This window comes from Dermacentor andersoni, chromosome 8 (assembly GCF_023375885.2).
Source record: "Dermacentor andersoni chromosome 8, qqDerAnde1_hic_scaffold, whole genome shotgun sequence".
NCBI lineage: Eukaryota > Metazoa > Arthropoda > Arachnida > Ixodida > Ixodidae > Dermacentor > Dermacentor andersoni.
In genome coordinates this window covers 15,997,755-16,025,601 of record NC_092821.1, presented here as the reverse complement: position 1 = coordinate 16,025,601, position 27,847 = coordinate 15,997,755, and the positions used below count along the sequence as shown (strand labels likewise).

The window sequence follows — 27,847 nt, the reverse complement described above, 5'->3', positions numbered from 1 at the left end:
GATCATTTCCTTTGTTGTAGTGTCTCCCTTGAGGGCCTGTAGTCCAGAATGGCTCAATCTTCCTATTATTTTTCATTGGTTGTAACTATGCGACGGCAAATAATCTTTCTTCAATACGAATTGAATAGGAATAGGAAGTATAGAATTGTGTGTCGAATAATCAAATGCAGATGCACATATTTTCAGCAGGAGTATTTATTTCAGTTTAATTAGGTACCACGCTTGTACTGGCTAGTGAAAAAAAGACAGCTATTGCACAATTAAAACCACTTTTAAGCACAAGATCACTAATTGACATTGAAAGAACTGCACGAATAACATCTCGACATCTCTAGAGCCTGATTGCAAACAAGCTTTCTAAGAATGAGGGGCTGCTGTATTACTAGCTCTCCTTAAATGCCAAATGAATAACTGTTGATAAATGATCAGAAGTTGGAGGGAAAGAAATAAAACCCTGCTAAAGGACACATGGGCCACAGACTCTTGCAAACAAGCTTGTTGCAAGAAAAACATCAGTGGTTGTAGCTTAAAAAATAAAACTACTAGATGACTAGCTTCTAGAACCACTAAATACAGACAACTGAAAATCACAGGTTGTCCTGTTGGCTTCCTTCGCAAGCCAGAAAACAGATTGCACTGCCCATTTTGTTTCTTTGGAACCTTTTGTCGTTGCTTCACTTCCGACAATTATCAATACTTTGTTTAGCAGATGCAGAACATTAACCAACCGTTAGCAGTCTGTTGTTGTGAACTATTTAGTTAGTTTCGATATTTAAAAATAATGAATGTAGCTAATTTTCGAATACGAATAGTTTATGTACAACATTCAATTTGCATGGGAAACTTCGACCGTCTGCCTAGACCTAGTTTCAATGTGCCGTGCCTCTCTTCTCCCTATTGTGTGCCTAGGTTTCACGAGATGTCAGACCGCTGCCCTTCTTTCTATTGCGGACACAGAATGTTCAGCGGCAGAACGAGATACAGCGGAAGGGCGCTGCCCAGGTTCTGTCCTTGGCAACCGAGCACTTTGGGGTGTCCCTGCCCGGCCAACTACCCAGCCTGTGGGAGGCCACCGTGGAGCCACTACTCCGGAGGGGCAGCACTGCCGACGCGGCAGCGTTTGCGGGTGAGACCTGGGCACAGCACACACTTTCGGGCAACAAGTTGGCAGCATCAAACCTAAACGTCGCACGACAGAAAAACAAATGGCTTAAAGGAATGGCCATCCTGGATTTGTTAGTTTTTTTCTGGTATTTGTTTTAAATTTCGTACGCGTGGCTTTTGATCACTTGCATTCTCTTTGTGCGTGTATCACATTAAGTTGAAAATGGAGACAAATTATGCAACAGTGGTAGAAAAAATTGGAGGACGCTTGAGCTTCGCCTTCAAGAGTGGAACGCGAAAGCGTTCCCGTCGACCTGCCAAGGGGTGTAAGACAATGCGCTACGGCGCAGCGATCACTTACGAGGCGCCCCGCATCGGACTTCGCACCCACCAATCACGCGGTGAGCGTTGAGCAACGCATCGTTCGGCGCGCCAACGAAACGTGCGCCTCAGCAAGCGGAACGAACCAAAGAACTCGGTGTCTTGGAGGGGGAAACGATGTACGCCAGCCAAACGTCATGATCGGCACGGGCAGAGAGATAGACAGATAGTGATCTAAAGAAAGGAAGGACACTTGATTCTGCAACCCGTGGGGGAGCACGGCGAAGCGCCGTCAGGGGAAAGGGAGTCCAGGCCGCGACGCGCCTCGCACCAGCCCCCCCACAGCCCCAATGCGCGCGTGGCGCGCCACCTGTCGGGGCAGCGCCGTACATTGAGAGCAGGGGGTCTTCTGTGTTTGCCGCAAGATGGCTCTGCGTGTGCGGAAAGTACAGAAGAAATGTAGCGGAAACGCACTTCGCTACTCGTGTAACTGCGACTTCTGTAAGTTACATGGTCATAATGACCGATATACACCGCAGTATAACTTTTTACGGCTCGTTTCTAAGGCAACACCGCATTCACTAGAGGCGCTTTTGTACTGCTTTAAAGCATCGAACTCGTGGCTGAGTGGTAGCGCCTCCATCTCACACTCCGGAGGCCCTGGTTCGATTCCCACCCAGCCCATCTTGCAAGTTGTTTTTTATTCATGAAGTCCCTCTTGGGATTTATCGCTCACGGCCAACGCCGCCGACGACACCGGCTTTTCTGCGACACCAGCCAACTTGTCTTCCTCAGGTCAAGTCAACTTGTTCAAATGTCGGTAGTACCAACATGGGAGACTTGTTCAACCGCTGTTCATTACAGCTGAACCTTATTATGTGGACCGTGGGCCCATCATGCTTGTGCCGTGAGCACTTAAAAGCAAACAGCGCCAGCAGTTCACTGGCATTTTAGACTTTATCCACAGCATGTGAAGCAGGCGACAACCAAGTGCAAAAGTGCAGGGTGCACAACATGATTGGTGGGTTTGGCCTTTGTGTTCAAACGTTTTTTAAAGGGTTCCAAAATCTTGATTGAGCTTAGTTTGTCAAAAACAAACACAGTGAACAACCCATTATTCGGACACCGATAATGCAAACGTGCTTGGTCACTTGGACGGCCCTGTGGCACCGCCACTAGACTCATAGACTTAATGTTTAAGAAATAGTGCGTCCTGTGATAATGGGCTCCTACTGCACGACCGTATGCTATGTGCCCAACCAATCAAGCAGGAATAGCGATGTTTTTCTTTTGAAACATCACCAGCAGGTGTCGTTGGCCATCTCTCCGCGAAACTGGTACGAGCGAAGCCTGGTTGATGTAGTTGTCATCGATGAAAATTTGGTGCATGCGTTGATTGTACTTCTGTAGCAACGGCATGACAATTTCTGAGATAGGGTGTCGCGATTTTGTTGCAATGCTTTCCACTCAATTTTATGCCACTCTTATCATACACTCTTCATGGCTGGCTGATCCGGTTGATAACGTGCAGGAGCATTGCTCTGACTTGTGATGAAGCATGAAAAGCATGAATAAAAATAGTTTAAGCGACATTGCTAGAAAATTGCGGCCACAGAATGTCAAGGCCAGAGGCCTTGCAGTATGTGCATGCAGTGGCATGCATTGACAAACTTGCGCCTTATTCTTGAACCTTCACTTTCGAAAGATATTTTCGTAATATTTCACGTGAATTGGACACATTGACAGAAGGCAGCACTTACTCTTAGTGATAAAATAGTGTGCTTGGCACTTTGTTCAGAATGACGTTGCTCCTAGAGACCGATGCATATTGTGCTATGGTCGCGTGAAATCAAAGGTGTATCTCCAAATATTACGATCAAAGAATACGGCACACTGTGGGGAAATGTGTGTGTGCGGGTCAGCCAGACGCACTAAAGAATTGCTCAAGGCAGAGAGGAACAAATTTATACATGGACAGCAGACATGGAATTACACACAAACTAAATACAGATAGTACATTTAACAGATTTGTTGCTCTAATCGCTAACCTCAGTTCAGGTTCTGCAGCACCCACTGTTCTAACCATGGCTGTTGGTTACAAACTGCAGCGGTTTGGTAGTGGCAGCTATGGCGTAGCTCAGCCGCAAGTCACTGCGAGAGGGATGGGAGCCAGGGCACAGCCTGGCCTCGGCGGGTGAGGAACGGCAATGAACGCCGTAGTGCGGCCTATAAGCAGTGAGAAGTTGGAGTGGCGCCCTCTCGCGAGTGGCGCCACGGCCGGGACGCTGGTCGTTCCCTTCGGGCATGCTGGTGTACGAGCGGCTCAAGCCGTACTTGTTGAAGGATATTTTGGGTGATTTCTGCTATTGTGCCTGAACTGCACTTACTTCTTCGAAACCGTGCAAGTCAGGAAAATTTGCAACTTGGATATCGCAAGCTATGTAGCATTGAAGGAGTCTACGGCTGTTGCAATGCATATTTCCCACTGTGTCTGTCCATAAATTTGCTTAAAAAGAATGTCTACAAATTCAACATGGGAAATTATGTATGATGCTCCTCTAAACGCTTAACATTTCCTTAACAGTTAACTATGAGAGACTTGCATTTTACATGGAAGAAAAATCTTGGTATTTGGTGTCAACATTATAAATCCATGTTACAAGGAGACTGCCCAGCAAAGCCTTCATCATTATTCTTATTACTCTGGTAGTTGTTTTAGTCAAATGTGGACACTATATTAATGCGTAAAAGTAATGGCTAGGTGCGCATTTTGTGTGAAAAAGTTTGCTACTTCCTTCACCATTCTCTGAACAGGCACCCAGAAAACGCATTGGCTGTAAGTCTCATTGCTTTTAGCAATTTTGATATGGTTTTGAAAAAGCAGGTACAAGAATTTCAATGAAGCACTGTGCCACTGTGAAATTAAAGTAGAGGTACCTGCTTGCATTTGCAGGGCAGTGACACTCTCGTGCTGCAAGTGTGTGGAGTACCCAAATCTAAGAGCCTTATTTTAGATTTTCTTTTTTTTTTTTAGATATTGCTGGTGTGCTCCAGAGTGTGACTGTATTCTAATCAATTGGGAAATTATACTCGCAGACAACTTTCTGTGGCTATGAAGGGAAAGCCATGGGCACATGGCTGCTGCACATGTGTTACCGCGTCAAGTAGTCCGGCAGCGTTTGACAGCGCTTTTGGTTTTTGGGAACAGACACTGAATCGGCACAGCTTCCACGTGTGACGGTTTCGCATTTGCCCAGACGCGGAAGGGAAAAACTGCAAAATAAGTGAACTTTTACGCTCAATGGTTTGTTCTGTCTTATTGAACGGTTGCTAATAAGGTTTTGCTAATAAGGTTTTTTTTTTCCCTGCCAAAACTAACATGGATCAAAGCGCAGGACTCTTTTCAGAAGCGCTTCCACTCGTGCACGCTTTGCCTCCGTAGCTTTCCCTTCATAGCCACAGAAAGTTGTCCGCGAGTATAGCAGACGTCACTTGCATACGTAGATAAAATGTAGAACGATAACTGACTAATTTTACGTTCTGTTCTGGTGACTCGTCACACATGCTCTAAGCATTATGAAGCACTTTTGTGTGAAATACATTCTGATTATTTTTGGTAGCCTCTCATACGTACAAGTCACGGAACATGGTGAGTTTTTTTTTTCTCCCCCTTCAAGGAGGGCTTGAGCTGACAAACACATAGAGCGCTAAGCCTAGAGCCAACATTTCAGTGAGAGACATTTTTAACCATTCTTCAGAAACAGGTGCCCACGAAATGTCCAGTCTCCAAGAAAATAATCTGCCTCTCTTTGTATGCTCGGCCTCCATTCAAGGTCAATGGCATGTTTCTTGAAATTCTGTCCTAGCCTTTGCAACAAAATTAGTTCATTCAGCGAAGAAATTCTCTTCGACTTCGCAACATTCTCAGGCTTCATTAGTTGACAAGCAGATAGAGCTTTAGCCTAGAGCCATCATTTTGACCAGCAGGTCTGTCTTAATCAGAGCAGCAGCTGCTTCACTCTACAGGACAGACACACTACAGTCGACGACCGGTAATTCGGACTCCAGGGGGAATGTAAATAAGTCCGAACTATTGAACGTCCGAAAAACTAATGTATCCAAAAAAAGATCACTTTATTTAAGTTTTAAGGTGCCTGTGCACAGAACAAGTGGTCAATGCGTTGCTGCACGCACTTCCGCTTACATGCAACCAAGCGCACCTCTATTTCTGCCAGTTTTGAGTTTCACTGTACGACGATGCAAGGACTGCAGAGGCTCGACTCAGTTCAGCATGTGGAAGGCTTGGAGCATACGGCACATCATCACGCCGAGTCAGTCGCTGTTTGACGGTGGGAGAGCTTGCTCAATTATTTCGTCATCATTCAGTTCGACACACAACGAAACCACGCTGTCAACATCTGCAAAGCCTTCAAATCTAACGCCGGCAGGAATCCGCACACATTTGAGCTCGTTGTGATAGCCGGCAGTGCAGCCGCTTCATTTGCAGATTCAGACTAATTCGGACTGCAAAGGCCATTGGAGCCATTTGACGCAGCCTATCAATAACTTCACATGAAAAAACTTCTTGCACTCAGCAGAGCACTGTCTGGAACGCAAACTAAGCAAACAAGCACAGCATCGCAGAATGCTGTCCGCAAGGCAAACTCAACAAACAGAATGGTGATAGCGAGCCATGCACGGTTGTGCTGGAAAAGAATATCATGATCACGATGTATGCGACCTCACAATTCAGGCAGAGCCTCCAAGATTGGCAGTTGCAGTTAAATCTCAGAGGTGCAGAGTGGCGACCAAGGCAATGCCTCAGAGATTACTGTCTAGCGAGTAATCTCTGAGGCCATACTTGATGTATCGTCAAGGTTGCCAGAGGAGATAATGGAGGCCGAGTTGACGTACGCTACAGCCCATGCACGGAGTCCAGATAATTGAATGTAGAGCTGGCGGCTGTCCGAAATATTGGTCATCGTTACACGTTAAGTCTATGGGGCCAGTGGAAGTCCCGCGAAGCTGTCTGAATTACCGAGCATGTCCGGGTTATCGGTGTCCAATTTATCCGTCGGCGACTGTACATGAGTGCACAGCTGTGTTCTGCAACATTTTGGTTTCGTGCCTAGACGTTTCTGCGTAGTGGTGGCTGTTTTCATTGACATAATATGGCAAACAGTGCAAGAACAAGACAATAGATTAAGCCCACACAGACGACACAGCATCATCTGCTTCCTTCACCTATTCCGTTATCGCGCTGTTTTGCCATATTATGCTGTTGTGCCAAGAAGCCAGGCTAACAGCCACTTGTGTGGGTTTTGTGCACCCAATGCCTTCCCAGGTGATGTTGTGCGCAACGGTGAAGCTGAACCCTCGAGTGAGGCCGTACAGGCCAAGACACATGAGCTGACCACAGCTCTGCAGGCCCTGGAAGTGATTGGGCCACACCTACACCCAGGGCTTTACTCCAAGGTGGGCACACGCGCCTGAATGACATGCCATTCCTTCTGAAAAAGCAATACTTAGTCACTTAAAATGTAAGCAGAACTGTCTTTTGTCGGGAAAAAAAAATGCTTGTGCTTGAATCCCTGGAACCATTGTGTTTAACATGTTTAGACATTTAATTGCATGCTTATGTGTATTGTACATTTCCCGTTTGTTTGTGTGAACCCTTAAATGTTTTTCCACATGAGCTTGTACAGTCCCTTTACAATATATGAGTATGCAATAAATTGTGCGAAGTTACAGTGATTAATGCTGTGTTGCTTTCATGATGAGATCAATGAAGCCAGGCTATTGTATGAATGATTGTGTTGTTAAAGGAACCTCAACAGCAGGGGCATGATATGCAAGTGAAATGCAGCAGAGAAGCAACAATTGAGCATATGAATCAACACGGTTATGCACATCTTGCTGGAGGAAAGGTTGCAGCGTCATGCAGCAGGTGCTTCCTTCTGCAGCTGGATGCAGTACTGCCACCACTGTGTGATGCCCTGGACCACCCGGCTCCAGTGGTGCGTCACCTTGCTTCCCGCTGCTTTGGCATGATGGCCCGAGTGCGGACAGTGCCAACCATGGCCACTGTGGTCGACAGAGTCTTGGCCAAACTCGGGGCTTCGGACGACGACGTCCAACGACTGGGAGCCGTTGAAGCCATTGCCTGTATCCTTTCTTTAATATGCAGTGGTGTCAATGGGTGCATCACATTTCCCCGACTCTGAGATGCCCTAAAAACCTGTCAGTGCTGCAAATGCAGTGTCGTTTTCATACTCACTTGTAAGGCATTAAGTTTGTGGACCCTGCTTCCCTTGAAAGAAAAGTGGCCCTTGGTAGTGGGTAAGTACGGTAATGGTAGCTTTTATAATGTAATATACACTTGAGCTTGGGTATATTGAACTGGTTTACATTGAATCATCCTGTATATTGAACAATTTCTGAACATGGTATAGTTACACTGAGTATATATAGCAAAAATTACACTTACATCGAACAAAAATAGCATCGACTCTCGATATATCGAACGTCAAATGCCACAAAAGTGCCCTTAAAAGTTGTCTTTTCCTTGCAGCATGGGGAAAGCGCGCCGACACATCCCAGAAGTAGTTTAGTCTGGCGGCACAACTCCATTCACCCGCTCTCCCTACTATGACCGCGCTGCGTCGTGCGAGCTGTCAACACCCCTTCCCTGCAAAAAATGATCCTGGCCTGCCCACAGTGCTTGCTCAGACAGCCACTCAGAGGCTCTTGTGCCCTCGTCATGTAATATGGTGCAAGTCCGAGTTGGCTCGCTGCTTTTCTCGTTTGTTGTATTTGCGTCTTGTAGGCTTTGTCCCACAGAGTTGCCGTGATGGCCAGCGCAAAGTGGCAAAATTTGACTTTCGCCATGAAGCTTGAAATCATAAATCGAGTCGAACGCGGATGCTCCCACAGCATACAAGATTCTGAGGAGCACGATCTTGAAGAATAAGGGGGAGATTAGGGCTAAAGCGGACGAAACAGCCAGATGCTCGTGGCACCCGACGCGTACGCATGGCCAATGTCGAAGTGACCGTGTACAAGTGGTTCATCTGAAACTGCTTCAGACATGCTGGCCTCTGCGTGCCCAGTGATGACAGAAAATTCTGATGAGTGTGACGAAGCCATTAGCGGTGTTGCTGAAGTTTGGAGCAAGCTGTCAGGATTTTCAGAAGCCGTTGATGGATCAACGCTCGACGAGTTTGTGGGTGCGGATGATGGTGTTGCGACAACAGGAGAGCCCAAAAACAAAGACTGCATTGGCAACATCGTACTGAGCACAAATGAAAGTGGGCACAGTGAAGAAAGCAACAACAATCCTTCGGCCGCATCCTCAGAGGTGATTGGTGCACTCGTACTAGCGTGGCGCTCCTGCGTGAATGTGGAAGGTTGCGACCTCTGCTGCACCAATTCTTTAGACAATGTGGAGAAGCACGTGCTGTCGCAGGCAGTGAAGTTGCCCAAGCAGAAGAAGATACAGGACTATTTCACGCAAAGCTTAGATAGTTTCGTCAATAAAGTGCTTTTATGAATAGTATGTGCTTTTATGACATTCAATTCTTTAGCAGGCTGATACCGAATTCTGGCCTATATCGAACTGATAGGCGTGTTTTTTCGAGTTCGATATAACCGGGTTCTACTGTAGTAGTTCTTAGCTTACCACTAGTACCTGCAGTAGGTCTACTTGTTGCTGCCAAGTTTTCTTGACAATAGATTAGCCTTTCTTTTTGTAGCAGTTGCTTGAATATGACCCACATACTGAGTTTAACATACATAGAAATGCCAGGTGTGCATGGCTTTTCTTGCTACATGTTGGCTGATGTTTTCTAAAATTTCAGACAGATACCATTTTGCATGGAGTTTATTCGCACATTTGTGGGCGTTACTTACCGTCCTCATCCACGGTAAATCCAAAGCGGGCATTGTCTGTGGTAAGGCCACTCAAAACTTGTAGAATCTAGTGCAACAGAATGGTGGTGCCATCTGTCGGGGCTACGGCGTGAACTCTGGTTCTGCTATAGCTCGGATGGTGCCGGCGTTTCGTTGCAGCAGAATTGAAAAGCCTTTTGTAGCATCGCTGTCGGATGACAGCCGCTTGACATTCATCGTGGGCTCTGCTGGTGAGTAATGCTTGCAAGCAAAGTCCTAAACTTCATGCAAAATGATATTCTTGTCGGAAAGGTGAGATCGGCCAGTGGTGGTTTGGCATGAAAAGTCTTGCACTGCACACGTGGGCACTCCTATATACCGTATTTACACGATCGTAAGTTGACCACTTTTTTTAAATTTGGAAATCTGAAGTGGGGGCTCGACTTACAATCGAAACCAGAACATGGCACCGCTATAAAAGCGAGACCACCAACGGGAGCTACAATGCAGTTAGAATTTTATGTTTGCTGTATGGTCCTACCCGTAGCTTTTCGCTATCCTGCATGTTTGTTCGCTTTTCGGAAGGGTTCTTCAACATTTTTGAGAGTTTTACAGTGCACACAACACCCATGAGGGGGTGTCGATAGTTGATGGAAGCGCCGCTGTTCCATTCGCGGTGGCACCCTCAGAACGGCGGCGCTTGCGGGGAGCATCGGTAGTTCATGAAACAGCAGACACCGGTCGCGGATTTCTCTTTCCCTGTTGCCCTTAGCTCTCTCTATGGGCACCCTGCAATGAAGTTTGCCTGTACATGTCGTGCCACCTAGCAGCTGCGGTGAGCACCCGTGGGTAGGCCCTCACCGTCATTGCACCATTGTCCGTGGTGCACTCAGGCCCGCCTGAAAGCCTGCTTTTTCAATTTTCCAATGGATTCACCGCGGCCTCTTGGCAGCTATTTCGTGAGAAGTGTAAACAAAAAGAACAAGCGCAGATACTGCTGCGTTAAGGATTGTCACAACCGCGAAGGGGATGTCGGTATCAAATTGTACCGCTTCCCTTCAAAACCGGGGAAGCAACCCGGTGGCTGAAGTGGATCATCATGGTTCGTGCTGGTCTTGCGAATTTCTGTTAAACAAACTAAGACGTAAATTTAAAAAACAAGAAAAAAGAATAAAAAAGAACCAGCAGCGGCATCCATAAAAACGCACAATAAAGCGTCAACTGCATAAAGATGCGCGAACTGATTCCCACTCTTGTAAATCGGTTTAGATAGTTGTTTAGCTCGTCTTGCTCCAAAACAAACGCGCAGTGGTTATGTGTCAAATCTAGCTTCGTAAGCACTCCGTGCTGGAGCTTTGTACGTGCTGTGATTCTTGCATTAAGATCAACACGCCAATGCTTGAACCGAGCTTATTCATGCCGATATTTTCTCGCGCTTAGAACAGCAGAACTGAGGTTGGAGCACACTGCAGCACACATTGAGTATTCGAAAATTAGCATTTCTCTTGCGCAGGCTAGCGCATATTTGTTCAGTCTTCACGTTGTTTAGTCTCAGCTGATTGCTCTCTAAGATGCTTCAGCGGTAATGCTCTCTCACATTCAAGTCCGAACGGCAATGTCAGAATATGCTCAAGGCACATTGTCAACGGAGAAAAAAGCACTTGCCTGCTAATTCGCCAAAACCTCTACAATTGTGAGATGCAAGGCACGCTCCAGGTAATGAAGCAACAAATGACAGTTCAAAGACGTTCACGGCCGTATTTGATAACTTAAGTGGCATAAAATAAGGATTCGTTAACTCACTTTGAGTTCGACGTCGTAAGCATGCTTACTTTTTTGTGACAACTACTTCACGACCTGCGGTGGTTGCTTAGTGGCTATGATGATGGGCTGCTAAGCACGAGGTTTGCGGGATTAAATCCCGGCCACGGCGGCTGAATTTCGATGAGGCCGAAATACCAAAACACCCGTGTAATTAGATTTAGATCCACGGTAAAGGACCCCTGGTGGTCCAAATTATTCCGGAGTGCCCCACCACGGTGTGCCTCCTAATCAGATTGTGGTTTTGGCACCTAAAACTCCATAATTTAATTTAAGCACCTCGCTGTGATGTCCGTGCTGTTTACTTCTTTGACACGATATACATGGTTCTAGTCGTAAATTTGACATCCTTTCTCAAGCGTCGGTGGTCCAACATGGGCCTCGATGTTTTTGATTGCCTTAAAAACCGCAATTTAGAACGTCCGACAGGTTTCAAACGAGCGCCGCAAAAGCATGCCTCCATAGCAGTGGCCGCCTTGGTGTTTCGCACAGCTGACACGGTGGCGCTGACGGCTGAGCCGATCGCTGCGCTGCCTGACCATTGCAGGGAGCCCATAGTTTGACGAAAGGCATTGGTTTGACGCGTTCCACTTGTCTGCCAGCTATGTGCTACTTCTATGCTTCCTCAGTCGTCATGAGGACTCCAGGCCCACTAATCATTCGGCACTTGTTCACAGCAGCATTCAAGAGGGCTGCCATCCCTTACGCCGAAGAAACAAATCACTGCGCAGCGGGCTGCAAGTTTGATGTTTCTGAACGGGTAGTGTGAGTGCGGCGACTACAGCGAAGCGAAATTTTCACCTGTGACTGCAAGTGAGGAATTTCCCACATGCCGAAGTCTGGACGCTTTCCGGAGCTGTAGGCTAAGCTTGCATCTTACGTCGCTGAAATGCGTGATCGGTCCCTGCCAGTGAAGTGCGACATGGTCATAAAACAAGCCCGGATATTCGCCTTTTAAGGACCTGCTCCGCCGCAAGTACAAGTGGCTGGCGGCAGAAGACCGCAAAATTACGCCAACCGGACCTGTCTAAAGAGCCTCCCTGACGGCTGCGTGTGGTTGGGTGCATTCGGCGTGGGCTGCAGTTCCACAAGATGTCGTGGTGCGGTTGTTTGCCAAATGTGAAATTTCACTCGACGACGACGCGCTGTGGGACCGTAGCAACAATGACGATGGCAGCACTAGTGAAGATGAGTAGTCCAGTGACCATGCCAGCTACTAATAAATTTTCGTTATCGACTGCGCCCTCGGGTACGCTCTCCTTATTTTTTTTTTCCTGTCACACGATATGGGGGTCAACTTACATTCGAGTTGACTTACAATCGTGTAAATACAGTATATGGCACTCAGTACATACAGGTAGTAGTGTTTAATTAGGCCAGGGTGCAATGTGGGAGAGAACAGCTAAATACCAGAACTTTTGTTGATGCTGTCAAATCTTGTGGTTAGGAGTTTTTGAACCAGCCAGTTTTGCCACTCCACTTATTATTCTGACTGATACCACATTAGGGAGTTCATCCACGATCTTCTTACCATTTGTGGATCGTCGGATTGGTGGTGCCACCTTGTGCCGCAGAGCTCAGCCAGACAAACACGGAGGGGCCACTGCAGCAGCCAAGTGTTCTCTACTTCACTGCTGGCGTAAAATTTGGCAGTGGCATAATCGTGAACACGTTGTCTTTTGAAATGTGCTTTTTTTTTTTTTCAACAAAAATGCTCATGGAACCCATAAGTGTGTCTACGAGGCATTGCACCTAGACGAAGCATCACGAGATGTCCCTGCTAGTGTCCAGCAGCCAGGTTCTAGTTTTATGCAAATGTTGTGCTGGAGTGCACAAAACGCTAAAACTGTCTAGCTCGCGGGCTGTTGTCCTTGACCCACAAACCCGCCAGGTGTCATTGAGGGCCTCTCCCTGGGCATTGTGCCGTACCTGGTGTTCCTGGTGGTGCCTGTGTTGGGGCGCATGAGTGACCAGAACGAGGCCGTCCGGCTCATGGCCACCCACTGCTTTGCCGCCCTGGTTCGCCTGATGCCCCTCGACGTGAGTACTCCGCACGTGTGCGGTGAATGCTTGGGCGAGCTGCAAGGGGCTCTCGTTGGGAGGGCATCCACGGTGCACAAATGATTTGGGTGGGGAAATAATAGTCAAAACAAAGTCTGGGAATCATTAATAAAGATTGAAGTCAATATATTAAATTCATATACATTAAATATATTAAAAGTCAAATATTAAAATCAACATATTGAATAATGAAATAAGCTAGCATTTTTCACTGAGCTCTCAGTGTTCTTTTGCTTCCGCTGTCATTTTTTTAAATTGTAATGCGTTCAGCTCTTTCAGTGCGAAAAAGGCAATTTATTTATTTATATATATATATATTTGTTTGTTTATTTTGTTGCTCTCAATCACCCGAAGGCATTAAAAAGAAAGGGCCAAGAACAATATGTGCATGGACAGCCGACTTGAAGCGTTTAGGACTTACTATAGCAGTGGGGGTGGCGGGGAGGTGGTTCTAATTATTGGAGGCTCTTGGGATGAACGAATCGTTATACAGTCATACCTCGATGTAATGAAACTTACTCTGTAGGCAACTGTTTTAATTTCCCAATCTGAGTTTGACCAAAAAAAGTGTATATTTCTTTTTTTCAATATAATGAAGTAATTTCATGACACGGTTTCAGTTTCACAACGTTTTTGGCCATTTCAAGCATATACTGTACGGTTGTACGATGGCTGGTAAATGTGGCAGAAAAAAAAATACATTAAAATGTTGGCCGGGGCAAAAGTTATTTGCAAGTGTCCTTCAGCATGAAAAATCTGAGCGGCATAAATGCCTAAACAAAGTAAAATATACAAACTCCTATGTTTTCCAACAAAATGCATACAGTGAAACCTCGTTAAACCGTAGTTGGCCGGAGCTCGGAAAAAGTACGTACTAAACGGTAGTACTGTTTAACCGAAATAGCATGAGATCACCCACTTACCTGTCGAAAATGGAACTCAGAGAGAATGCGATGAAAGGGGAAAAAAACGTGCAGTATTTATTCACTTCACGCGACAAAAGTGCTATTTTCGTTTGATGCCGCAGCGGCCCAGCTGTGATGAAGGCAGCCTCAAACTAACCGAAGCTGCGAGCCACTTTTTCTGCCAGAACCCTCTTCTCGGCCAACACTTGCATGGCAGATTTCTCATTGGCGTTACGTATTCTCCGTGCATGTGCGCAGTAGTGCTGCGGAAGTCCCGGGAGCGCCTTTTTCATTGCCGGGTGCCGGAGTTTGGAATACTTTTCATTTGGAATAGAGTTACGTTATCGCGCCCCTGTTCTCGTCGCGACGATTGCATTCATGAGGCTGACGTAGCGCGCAGCTTATGCCACTGTCGGGCCTGAATCACCCGTGCTGTCGCTTTCCGTGTCGTCCTCATCACTGTCGCTAGTCGACACTTCGGCAACAACACAGGCAACAATGGCGAAAAGTCGAACCTCGTAGCCGACATATCTTCGCGGTCGCAGCAGCGCTGCCGAGCAACTTCTTCGCATTCTAAATGCCACACGCTGTAGTCAACAGCAGATCCCTGTTGCGTGCCAGCGCCGACTTCTTCGTGTCACGTTCGATAGCACGGACGATTTCAAATTTTTTTTCTAGGCTGAGCACCCGGCGTCTTTTTTTTTATCCGAGCTTCGGAACGACGCGAGTCCTCGCTTGCACGACGCCATAATGCTGTTTGGCACGGCGTCAAAATGATGTTGATGTTGATGTGGCTTCGCACGAAAACGCACAGGGCACTTGGAGGCCGTTGTTTCGATCGCTGAGGCTTGTTGTTCTGCCGGGCTGCCCGATAGAGACGGCGCACTGCTGTGTTTGTGCGACGAAAAGTTGAAACGCTATGTTTTAACCGATGCGTACGCAATAAGCTGGTACGGTTTATGCGGATACAAAACACGTTATGTTCAGTTGTCGCTGAGTGGGGGTTTGACTTTACTACTTTTAAAACGAAACTACTGTTTAAGTGGGTACGGTTTAACGAGGTATTACTGTATATATTTTATTTGGGGAGCTCATTTGAAAAGTTTGTTAATGACAACAAAGCAAACGTGACCGTACTTTGCGCACTACGACAATGACAGTAATTCAACGAACAAAAACCGCCTCAGCTGATGCACGAAGAACTGTAGTGCTCTTTGAAAGAGTGAAGTGCATAAACGTACAGTACTGCACCTCGTTCTAATGGTGGCATTGCTGAGACAGCGAATAAATTTGTTTAATTCTGGATAGAAAATTTGTAGGCTGCTTAAGGCGAGACGTGCGGGTTGAACAACTGGGAACTATTGCGTATAATTGATTTCTTCACGTTCACTCACAAATTTGGGGGTCGGCACAACAACAGTGGCTCTCCTGCCGCGGAATTGTTTGGAAGACTGTTCGCTTGCTTCGCTCTTTCCTCCCGTAGTCGGCAAAAGCTCTTTCTGCGCTCGAATCAAATGTGAATAAAAGGGCGAGAACTGTCGATTTATATTAGAAATTCGAAACCTTTGCACGCCCTCATTGAAATCCTCATGTAAAGTGGCAGTAACAGTTTGGTTAACTGTAGCGTTTGGCATTGCTTGCAGAGCGGGGCCATTGACGAGGCAGGAGGGTCCCTGTCAGCTGACTTGCGCGAGCGCCGAGCGAGTGAGCGCCACTTCCTGGAGCAGCTCATGAACGCACGGCATGCGGACAACTACGAGCTGAGCGTGCCCATCAGGGCACAGCTGCGCTCCTACCAACAGGCAAGGCCGGTTTGCATTCCTCTCACCTGAAGTGAAAGAAACAGGTTATTGGCGCATTTTCATCTAGCTTGCACTAATTAGGGATCATGAGAAGCCAACAATTGGGGAAATTACTTGTACTTGCCAATTGAAATAAACAAATTATAAATTAATGGCTATGGAAGTGGATGAAAAAACAACTTGCCCCAGGTGGGGAACGATCCCACGTCTTCGCATACATGTTCAATGCCTAAGTAATGGGACACTTGGGATCATTCCCCACCTGGGGCGCGTTGCTTTTCATCCACTTCCATTGCCATTAATTTATAATTTCCTTACTTCAATTAGTAAGTAGAAATAATTTCCCCTGTGCTGTCGTTAATGTCTTTGTTTGTTGGCTTCTCGTAATACGATTAATAATAATCGTGTCCCTCAGTTAACCCCCTTTCTTCTCGTTCTTGCATTGCTTAGGTAACATTTCGAAATGGTGATTTGAAATGTGCAAATGGTTTGTCTGTGCAACAGGTAGTTTTTAAGATGTCAAGAAAATGATGTATTTTCGTGTGGTGTAGTTTTTGGAATTGGGCTTTCTGAAGTGACGGCTGTTACGAGAGACACTGGCATCTAAAAATAATGCTTAATGATCAGTATTGCAATGCTAGAAGAATTCATGGTGGTATCCAAGTGGAAATTATTAATTTTAGTAAATTTCTGTAATAATATTTGTTTATATTTTAGGCCAACTTCTCTCTATAGCTTTTTGATAAGAAATCACCCTTGGTCAGCAGCCAGCTTCTGCTTCTCTGATTGAGCCTTGCGCAGCTTGCGCTTGCTGCGGGAGACCTCGCTCTTGAGCTGCCTGTTGCGGCTCTGCAGGCTCGTTATAATGTGCCGCATCTCCCGGTTGATTGGCTGAGCCTGCTCGCTGGACACCGACGACGCCTCAAACTCAATGCGTAGATTCTCGTACTCTCGACGAATCTGCGCGATGTTGTCCTCGAGGGGGATGACCTCCGAGCGAAGCTTTTTCTGGACAACCAGCTCCTCGCTTTCCATCTGCTCAATGTGGCGAAGGTGTGAGTTTTTGGCTGTCGACAGCAAGGAGCGACACTCGTCCAGCTGAGTCTTGAGTTGCATGCTCTCGTTGTACAGCACGGAGAACTGGCTCCGCAGGCACTTGTACTCTGCCGTGCTCACCACCAGGCTCTCGGGCAGCGACCGCAGCTCTATCCGCAGCCGCTCCACCGTCTTCAGGGCCTCCTTGTGGTCAAGCTGAAGCTGCTGCAGCTCCAGCAGCCGTGCCGATGCCAGCTCCCGCTGTTCCTCGAGCTGGCTCTGCAGGTCCTCCAAGCGCAGGGAGGCTGCTCCGCCACCACCGCCACAGCCCCCAAAATCCACAAGTAGGCGGGACCAGGGTCTCTGTGAAAACGGCCAGGGGGTGCTTTCCACATTACGCGAGGCTCGCTGATGCTCCTGGCAGACTTGACAGCTCTGCACAACATGCAGGCTGGCTTTTGGGTACTCTGGCAGATGAATGCCCAGTACATGAATCCAGTTTCGGCCCAGCAGCGTCGGCGACGACCTTTTCGTTAAGTAAAGGGGAAGGGTTGCCTCCCTGTCGCCAAAACGAACGCTGACCTGTGCCTGACCCTGGACCTGGGAGAGTTGCCCGGAGGAGCTGCGCAGCATCACGCCCGAAGCCTCAACGGACACGCCGGGGAAAGTCCGCTTGAAGAGCTTCCCGGCCATTACAGACACGCTGGCCCCCGTGTCCAGCTCCATGGAAATGGGGTGCCCGCAGATTTCGACGGTCAGCATGTATGGCGGCACAGACGACGGTACAAAGCCTGTGTGCCACATGTCGAAAATCGGCGGGTCTTCGGCCATGACGTGGAGCCTGGCCGAGGAAGAACTTGAGCTTGCTGCCGCATGCCTCCGCCGCGTACCCTTGCGACGGCTACCCTGGCCGTGGGCTTGTGTTTTACCTGGGCTTGAATCAGGCTGCTGCTTGCTGTTCGTCCTCCCACTTCGGCATACACGTGCCAGGTGCCCAGTTTTCCCGCACGTAAAGCATTGTGCTTGAGAAAACTGGCACTGTGAAGGGGAGTGGGCACCACCACAGCGACCGCAGGTACAGCCCTTTGTCGCGAACTTGTTGACCGCCGCTTCCGCCGACGGTGAGCCAGTCACACGGGAAATCTCGCCGGCGTCCTTGGCGGCAGCTTCCATTGCGAGCGCTGCCTTCACGGCGTCGTCCAGCGACGGGTCGGGAAGCTCCAGGGGTCACGTCTGCATGGCGGGGTTGTTGATTCCGCAGACGAAACGGTCCCGGAGCAGCGAGTCCAGTTGGTCCCCGAAGGCGCAGGCACTCGCTAACCCTCGTAGCGCAGCAACGAATTGCCCGAGGGTCTCTCCTTCCCGGCGGCTCTGGTTGTTGAAGCGGAAACGCTCCATTAGTGTGGACGATGCTGGGTTAAAATGCGAGCGCAGTATGGCAAGCAGCTCACCCAGCGTCTTAACGTGCGGCGTGGCTGGCTTGAGAAGGTCGAGCAAGAGGCTGAAGACGCGGGTCCCGCAGCTGGCCAGGAAAATGTCCCGCTGTTTGACCTCGGGTGTGTTGTTTGCCCGGAAGAACACATGGACTTGCTCCTCGTAAATTTGCCAGGCGGACCCATCTCCCTCGAACGGCTCGAGCCTTCCGTACAGCGGCATGGCGACAGCAATGGGGGGCGGTGTTTCGCCGCTCGCGGCTGCGTGGGATGCTCCGTAGGTACTCCTCGCCATCTTCGTGAGTGTCACGAGGATCCCATCCTCGTCGCCAGTGTCACGATCCACCCCGGGTCGTGAACAAGGGAGGGCTTCTGGCACCCTCCGATAGACGGACGCTCCGCAGCGTAGTGGTGCTGAATGATTACTGACCGGCGAGCTGCCGTGCTCGTCGGTGTTTATTGTGGTGCGGGTGATCAGTGTTGCCTGCCGAGCTATAGCAGGCCGCCGAGCTTGGCGGGCGAACCAAGATTATGTCCAAGGGGGTGTCACATACTTGTTACACATCCTTTCGGCGCCGAGCCAGAGAGCGTTGTGGCTGGCCAATGGTGGTCTGTGTTGTGGCATCGTGCAAGCTAGGACAAAAACTGGGTGCTCTGCGTGAAAGGAAAACTGGACATCCGTGCTATCCGGTGCTGGCACGTGACAGGGATCTACCGTTGACTACAGTGTGTGGCATTTGGAATGCAAGGAAGTTCCTCAGCAGCGCTGCTGCAACTACGAAGAGATGTTGGCTACGAGGTTCGACTTTTCACCATTGTTGCCTCTGTTATTGCCGGAGTGCCGCCTAGCGACAGTGATGAGGACGACACGGAAAGCTACAGCACAAGCAATTCAGACCCGATAGTAGCAGATGCTGCGCATTGTGTTGGTCTTGTGGGAGTGTAGGCCGAGAAGAGGGGGCTGGCTGAAAAGCTGGTTTGCAGCTTAAGGGAGTTTGAGGCCACTGTCGTCGCTGCTTGGACACCGCGGCAGCATACTAAAATCAGACTTTTGTCGCGCAACCTAAATAAATACTGCATGTTTTTGCCCTTTCATCACGCTCTGTCCGAGTTCCTTTTTTTTAACTGGTAAGTGGGCAATCTCACACTACTTTGGTTAAGCAGTACTACCGTTCGGTACGCACTTTTTCTGAGCTCTGGCCAACTACGATTTAATAAGGTTTCACTGTACTGCATGTCGCAGTTCCTTCAGACACCGAAAAGAGCTGCTCACTGAACATGCTAGTGTCTGATATTGGCAGGTATTTCTTTGCAAGTCAAAGCAACAGTCTGCGCCATGCTTACATTACCACTTGCACAGATTTTCTTTCTGGCTGAAAATTTCAACATACACATATTTTTCATCCTGTGCTTGTAGCAGTTAAAATTGCCCCCACAAGCAAATGAAGATTGCTGCTGGTCGATGAACTTCACAGTTGTTCAGCAGCGCTGCTGTGTAAGGAGCCTCCTCAGAAGCTTTCGTTGTTGAGGACATATCTGGGTTTGGAGGTTTTCCATTCTTCTAAAGTCAGGTTTATAATCAAGTTCCTGGTGGTACTCGATTTCTTTATTAGCATGAGGATCTAAAAACATTGCCAAGCTTACTATTTGGTCAAATTTGTAGTTTTGAAAACCGTATTTCCAGACACTTAGCCAAATGAGTAGCAGACACAGAGGTTTCCACCTGGCGGCTGGTGTTGTCCAGGTGCATGGAGACGCAGCACAGTGGGGCTACTCACGCTGATAAGTGTCTGGGCACCATGACAACCAGCAGGGGCCCCGTGACGGGAACCCCTTGTTACTTTTGATGTGCTTCACCACAATACATTCTATTGTCTTGAAACATAAGTGACTGTACTGCGGTGAAGCTGGTTTAAACACTTAACGGCAATTTTCAGGAGTTCGAATACAGTTAAACGTTGATATAAAAAAGTTGGTAAAATTGGCAATTTGCTTTGTTATCTCAAAATTTCCATATATATTGAAATTCGACGTTGTCTGCAAGCAAGTTCAGTCGCCAATTGATTTTTCTTACAAGGAAGGGCTGCGAAATATTAATTTTGTTGAGTTTGAGAGTCGGCGACGAGAGATACGGTTTCGTGCTGTGTCGACGATATCTTCACGCAAGCAATACGAATTAAGCGAAGCCAGCCATGCTTTTGCGTCCCCTTGGCCAATAGTGTCCCCGCCTTGCGATGACGCCATCTTGAAAAGCACCAGCAGCGAATGCTTCGTCTGCCTCTCACTCCAATGCGTCTCTGAAACAGATTACACAACGTCCAGTGCTAAATGCATGGTAAGATGGTGCATGCGATGCCATACCACCTTGGCATGCCCAGTCTTCGCATCCGTGGCAGATGACTTCTAAAAGTAGGCACGCCGGCTGCGTATGTGCTGAGCTACGCCAAAAGCCATGCGCAGCCACGACTTTACTAGCAAAGGATATGCGCACCAACCTACCCCCCTCCCTCCTTGCTCTTGCAGGAAGATGGCACTGGTCGAGCCTTGACGGCTCACCCTTTCACGGTTTCACTCGCACCCATGGTCTACAGTGCATGGGGCATGATAGGGTCTTATTGCACTTGAAGTTTATACGGAATGTGACACTGCTCCGCTTCGGTGAACACTCTTGGTAGTACGAGGGCGTGCTATTTGAGAAATGCGTTCGCAAGCAGCCCCTTGTAATTCGACCCGTTGACCGTCGCGTCCATGGAAGTTTCCATTTATTGTCTAGGCATTTCTCTGCGGCAGCAATGACATTCTGTTAGATTGATATCGGGTGTGAGCACACTTCGTTATACAGTATACGCTCGTTACAGCGGACCCGCGTACAACAGACTTTCGGCTATAACAGACCATATTTCAGCCTTAGTTTGTTCTACCAGTTTTATTAATGCAACGAAGCTCACTTTTAAGAGCCTGCTTTAAAACGAACTGTCGGCTACAGCGGACGAAAATAGCAGCAATTTTTGTCAAAATCTGGTGTATAAAACGGACTTTTGCCGTGTCGACAGAAGCTGACAACTGACTTGCGAGAGCCAGCCAACGATCGTGGCTCAATATCGTGCGCGAGAGAAGAAGGTGGGGCGAAAGTGCGCGGTCTTCTTTCGCACGCGAGGGACGGGGGAGGCGAGGGAGAGGGGGTTCTACTCCGGCAGCGGCTGCTTACGGCATGGTCGCCGTATTAGCCGCATCTTGAAAGTGATCTGTGATGCGGACAAAGTGCGCCCAGTGCCAGTAGCTTCTGTCACTGGCAGCTTAGCGCACCACATCTCCATTTCTGTCCCCTCAAAGTGGACATGGCTACCTTATTGCCACAAGCTTGCCGATATTAACGATATTATTCATTACTGATACGGAAGAAACTGTTTCAATGCACGTGGCCCGCATGATCACGCGCATCTCACACAGACGCCACGGCATGCGAGAGGAGGACACACTCAAGCTGGTCAGAAGCCTGGTCGTCAGCCGAGTGGCATACAGCCTCCCATACTACAATCCCATCAAGAGTGAGGTACAACAGGCGGAGCGATTCTGCGCAAAGCCTACAAAACCGCACTTCACCTTCCCCACAACACCTCACCCGAAAAGCTCCTAGCCTTAGGACTACACAACACATTCGAGGAATTGAAAGAGGCGCAACTAGTCTCCCAACAGCGCAGACTATAGCAGACCCCATCTGGCAGGGAGCTCCTGAAGAAACTAGGCTGCGCCGATCAACTTCAAGAGATACAGAGGACCGAAACAATTCCGGACGAGTATCGCAACACACTAAAAGTAGCACCCATACCCCGGAACATGGATACCAACCTACACAAAGCACGCAGAGAAGCGAGGGCTGAATACCTACAAAAGACACAAGCACCCCAAGAAACGACGGTATATGTGGACGCAACCACATACGCCAGAGCAGCGGGGCAGAGCAACAGCAACGCGGTAGCAACGGTGATTGATTCGAACCTACGCGAGATCACCAGCACATCACTACAAGGCTGTACGATAGTCGAGGCTGAAGAAGTGGCCATCGCTCTAGCAGCAGCGGAGGGATATCGGTCTAAACAGTCTCTAACAATCCTTACAGACTCACAAACGGCATGCCGCAACTACCTACGCGGCAGAATAGGGCACGGAGCGCTCCGCATACTCCGCTCCGGAGACCACAACACACAACGACAAACAAAAGAAGAACCAATTAGGCATACGATAGTATGGACGCCGGGACACACAGGAGTGGCATGGAACCAAGAGAGGCGGACAGGATAGCTCGAGGGTACACTTATTATGGACCTCGAGAGGACCGAACCTGTACCCCAAGACTATTCGGCGATACTAAATTACTACAAGGGCTGCAGAAAGCGGTATCCACCACCGCACAACCCCCTTAGCAGAGAGGACTCTGTCGCGTGGAGGCAGATACAAACGGGCTCGTACTGAACCTAAACGTACTCGGCAAAATTTATCCCACACAATACAATGACAATGCCCCTGGTGCCACGAAACACCCACGCTGTATCACATAACGTGGGCATGCCAGAAGATAGGCGTGGTACCCGTTATACCAAACCCGAGTGCGGAGCAATGGGAGGGAGTGCTCTCCAGCGATCACCAGGTCGACCAAGAAGGTCTGATTCGGCGAGCACAACTGGCAGCAGCATCCAGCAGAGCCCTGGACTAAGGGCAACCGACCGTTGTGCAAGAAGATGGACGAAGCCATCTGAAGACCGCAGAAGACCAGCGAACCTAGAGCTGATAAAGTTTTTCACTCACTCACACTCAATGCATGTAATGTACTCACGAGAACAAAAAAATCGCGTTGGGTGTGTTCGGCTTACTCCGCCGGCCGCCATTCTTGTTTTAGTGTCCCACACCATTACGGCGACATCCCACAGCGAATGCAGGATGAAAAAAAAAAGTTTGTTTTCGAAGAAAATTTAACCTGCGTAATTATCGCATCCCAGAACTTGCGTAAATTTCTTTGACAAAAAAGTGTGATCATTATGCCAGTAAATACGGTAATTTGCTATCAAAATAGATGCTTCCCCTTTTGGGCAAAACTGCGACATTTTTTGTTTGCTTTTTACTTTTTACTCATTCTTTGCAATAACGTTACACATCGCAACCTCAGGCTGCTGAGCACAAGGTCCTGGGATCGAATCCCGGCCACGGCGGCCGCATTTCGATGGGGGTGAAATGCGAAAACACCCGTGGTACTTAGATTTAAGTGCACGTTAAAGAACTCCAGGTGGTCGAAATTTCCGGAGTGCTCGACTATGGCGTGCCTCGTAATTGGGAAGTGGTTTTGGCATGTAAAACCCCATAATTTAATTTTTTCATTTTTTTACACATCGCGACCGAAGTTTCGGAAGTGAGGTGTTTAGGACTTTGGATAAAACGGACATATCTTGTCGGATTATCACTGTCCATTGTAATGAGAGTTGACTATATTGAGGTTCTAAGTACATGGTTTTATATGGGCAGGAGGTTATGAAAAGTTAAATACTTTGTTCTATCGAGACTTTCGTTACATCAAAATTTATTATACTGATGTTTAACTGTATTTCATATAGTAAGAGTGTTTTTCTAATTGAATCGAATACAGTTAAACCTCGACATAGTGAAGTCTGTAAAATCGGCAATTTGATTCGTTATATCAAAATTTTGTTGTGTTAACATTCAGCCTCTTATGCAAATAAGTAGGGTCGCCGATCGATTTCGTTTTTACAGAAAGGGGCCGAAAAGTTTTCCAAATTATTGGGCAATCGAAAAAAGCAAATTTAAATGAGAAAACAATTCACTTTGTTGCATTTGGGAGTCGGCGACGAGTGATACGGTTTCATGCCACGTCGACGATATCTTCGCATCAGCAGTACGAATTAAGCAAGCCGCTTTCGTGTACACTCTGCTTCCGCGACTGATAGCGTCGCCCACCCTGTGACGACGCTATCGTGAAAAACACTCGCAGTGGGGGGCAAATGCTTCGCCGGCCTCCCGCTCCAACGGGTCACAGACACTCGAGATTACGCAACCTCCAACACTGAATGCGCGGGAAGACAGCTGACATGGTGCCACACCCACTCTTTGCACACGTGGCAGATCACCTCTAATTGGAAGGCATAGATACAAACAAAATGTATGAATGCTTGAATAATGCGATATCACAATACATAGTGCTAAATAAAGACCCGATAAAAAAAATACTACAAACACGGATAAGCCCTTGGATGACGCAAAGTGCCTTAGCACTATCCCATGTCAAGGATTATTGGTATAGAAAGCAAGAAGGAAATAAAGAAAACGGTTACTACAGAACTCAATACAAGTACTCCAGGAACAAGTTAGCACACTTACGATATTGTATATAAAACTGGAAAATGGTGAATTTGGTCATTAAAGGGACCACTCGGCAATCCAGGCTTCCTGACATTGATCTATATGGTGACTCGAAAGAACAATTGGCAACTGAATTTAATTAATTTTTTACAAACGTTGCTCACAACCTATCATTGCTGTGTACCTAATCCTGCACTTTCCCCATGCCTTCGAGTACAGCAAACTTGTTCGTATTTTTGGATATTACTGCTGAAGATGTAATGCCTACAATTCTTTCCATGCTGACCTACAAAGGTCAAGGTGGGTTTCCAAGCAGCCACTTGTAATTCAATCAGTTGACCATCTGCGTCCTCGGAAATTTCCATTTTAGTGCCGGGATTCATTTGTGGCAGCAGTGAAATTTTGTTATGTTATATAAACAGACTTCGTTATATTGATGTTCTAAATACATAGTGTTCTATGGACAAGAGTTTATGAAAAGGTAAATACTTCGTTATATGGAGAATTCTTTACATTAAAGTTCGTTATATCAAGCTTTAACTGTACTACTACATATATTCGAGTCGAATACTCAAAGTTTTCAATATTTCACACCATTACAGTGATCAGTATTCAAACCAAGATAGGTTCAGCAGAAATGCTCGAAGTGACACGTTACCTAGTCGTAATCTTAAAATAATATTGTTCAAGCCTTTTGTGTCAGAACCGAGTTGTGATCAGTCTTAAAATACTATTGTAGTCAGGGTGTCTACCAACTGGGAACACCAAGAATTCTCAGGGATATTGAGTAGTCTGGAAAAACTCGGGGAAAACTCGGGGAATTTGTTCCTCTATCAGGGAAAATTAGCTGTAATTTTATTGAAACGGTCGAATGTCACGGTAATGCTGGCTCGAGTGACCGACAAGAATCTTAACGAATCCTCTTTGACGCCCTGTCGTCGACTGGAGAAGTTGCCAGTGTACAGTCAACGACCGACTTTCCGGATGCCCGACAATTTGGATGGCTTCGCGGCACCGCCACGTACCCCATAGAATCAGAACATTTGAAACTTTGGACGCAAGAACCCTTCGCCGTCCGATTTTCCTGACTTTTTGCCATGACCGCAAGTCCAAAACGGCATTAATCAAAGTCACCACCGCTGCCATTTTTATTGCCTCGCCGCCTCGAACCGGCGCTCTCGTACGCAGATCCGCTGGCAGCCATAGCCACCACTTCTAGACCTAGCTGCTTCTGTGTTCGCTATTGAGCTTCTTGCCATTGGGTGCCATGTTCTTCTTTGAAAAAATTCGCTGCTGTCAGCAATGCCACCGACTCTGCCTTGTGGTCCTCGTGATTGGCTTATTCGTATTTTAGAATGTCCGACTCGATTTGCAATGTTTTTCAAAAACATTTTATTTGCTGTGCATTTTACTAACCCCTCCCTCCTATTCTCTTTTTGAATTAACATAACCACTACTCCTTAGTATACAAATTGGATTAAGGGGGGGACACCCCTTTTTGAAAAATTTTTTTTATTTGTGGATTGATTTCAGTGAAACTTCCATGTTTTATTAAGTTTTAATAAAACATGGAATGAAGTTATTAAGTATTAAGTTTTCTTTTTAAATTTTTTTCATATGCTTACTAGAAAGTGACAGCATTGGGCGATATGGTTTCACCCCGTCTTGAAGTAAAACATAGTTCTGCATCACAAAGGGAATTTTGCAAAGGCACTCGGGGGAAAAACCTGGAAAACTCGGGGAATTTGGAGATGTCAACTTGGTAGACACCCTGTGTAGTGTTCCCGGGCCCGGGCCCCCCCGCCCCTCTAAATTAAGTGGCATACCCCCCTTCCCTGCCCATGCTACCACTCCTCACACACATTCCTAAAGCGCTGACAAATCAATCTATTCGGCGGTTATTTTGCTACCTTTTACAGCGAAAGCTGTATACAACTAACCTTCCGTAGTTTTTTCGGCGTCCGTCAACAGTCAACAGAAGAAAATCATCATGTGGGCTGATCCTGGTGATAGTGCAGAAAATGTTCAAGCTCAGTGGCACATACTTCAGGTGGGCTCGGGAACCTGTAATGCGCCCTTCGAAATCTTCAAGATCGACCCACATATGGGGCGTGCTTAACGCCTGCTTCACCTTGCCGCGGGTTGGCTTGGCATTGCACTACCTTTGGGCCGATTCGCGGCAGAGATGAAGCACTTTGCTTTTCATTTGAGAGCTTTGACTCTCGTCAGCTCTCGCTGCCATTCCATCTTCACTGAATGGAATGGTTGTCACCTTTTTCACTCTTTTTGGATGGCGGTAGTTATCGGCATCTCCTGGGCTGTGAAGGTCAGTTTTCTCATCAATTTGGTTCCCGTGCGATTAACTCCAGATGAGTTCAGTTGTCACCATCTATCAATGATCACACCCATTGCTGTTGCTTCGTTAGTTCAACCTTTTTTGTTTAGACTGATCCAGGGATCAGGAAAGGGATTCCGTTCGTAGTCAGCTGGTCTGTATGCTCGTAGAACGAGTTGTGATCGGAGGAAACGCCAGTTGCGTTTAGCTTTTCCTCTTGTTTCATTATTTCCTCGAGTGATGGCTCACCGCGATGCTGGCAGATCCTTGGAACCATGTACCTGTGATATGGGTTAGATAAGGTGGAAAATAAAGTAATGTGAAACAGCGTCCATCAGACCCTGCAATAATTGTTAAACCCAGAAGCAATACGACTGTCACCCGTTTCCTTGTGTGGCTTTTCCCTAATTGTACAGCAATTTTCGTGCAAAATTGGCAACTGGAAACAAGAGTCGCAAGGAGTTGAGAAACTAAGCAATCTACTGAGGAGAAATAGCCAAGGCAACAGCCAAACAGGAAGGAAAAGTGATAATGAACAAATTTAATTGTTTGTGAAAATATTTATTGATCAACATATTTTTATGTAAAAAGTTAGTAGAGAAAACACATTCGGAAGTGGAGAATAATTTCATGTTTGGAATGATGCTTCTACAGTTATCAGTCGAGCCGCCTGACGTAGCCACTTCTCTGCTGTGCTAATGGGGGTGTTTTTCTAATCTTCCGCGGTGGGCGCGGTACGTCTGGAACCGGAGCATCCTGCGCTCTACGCAGGTG

At 47.4% G+C, this 27,847-nt stretch overlaps 1 protein-coding gene across 2 annotated transcripts in view; it reads left to right on the top strand.

Annotated features, from left to right (window-relative positions):
• Positions 1-27,847, top strand: part of Hel89B (histone acetyltransferase 1) — a 328,644-nt gene that overhangs the window by 246,073 nt on the left and 54,724 nt on the right. For both annotated transcript variants that reach the window (XM_055068322.2, XM_055068321.2), the window contains exons 24-28: positions 958-1,126; positions 6,770-6,900; positions 7,389-7,590; positions 13,025-13,173; positions 15,743-15,901. In XM_055068322.2, the coding sequence (XP_054924297.1) occupies positions 958-1,126; positions 6,770-6,900; positions 7,389-7,590; positions 13,025-13,173; positions 15,743-15,901 (810 nt within the window). The remainder of the gene's footprint in view (positions 1-957; positions 1,127-6,769; positions 6,901-7,388; positions 7,591-13,024; positions 13,174-15,742; positions 15,902-27,847) is intronic.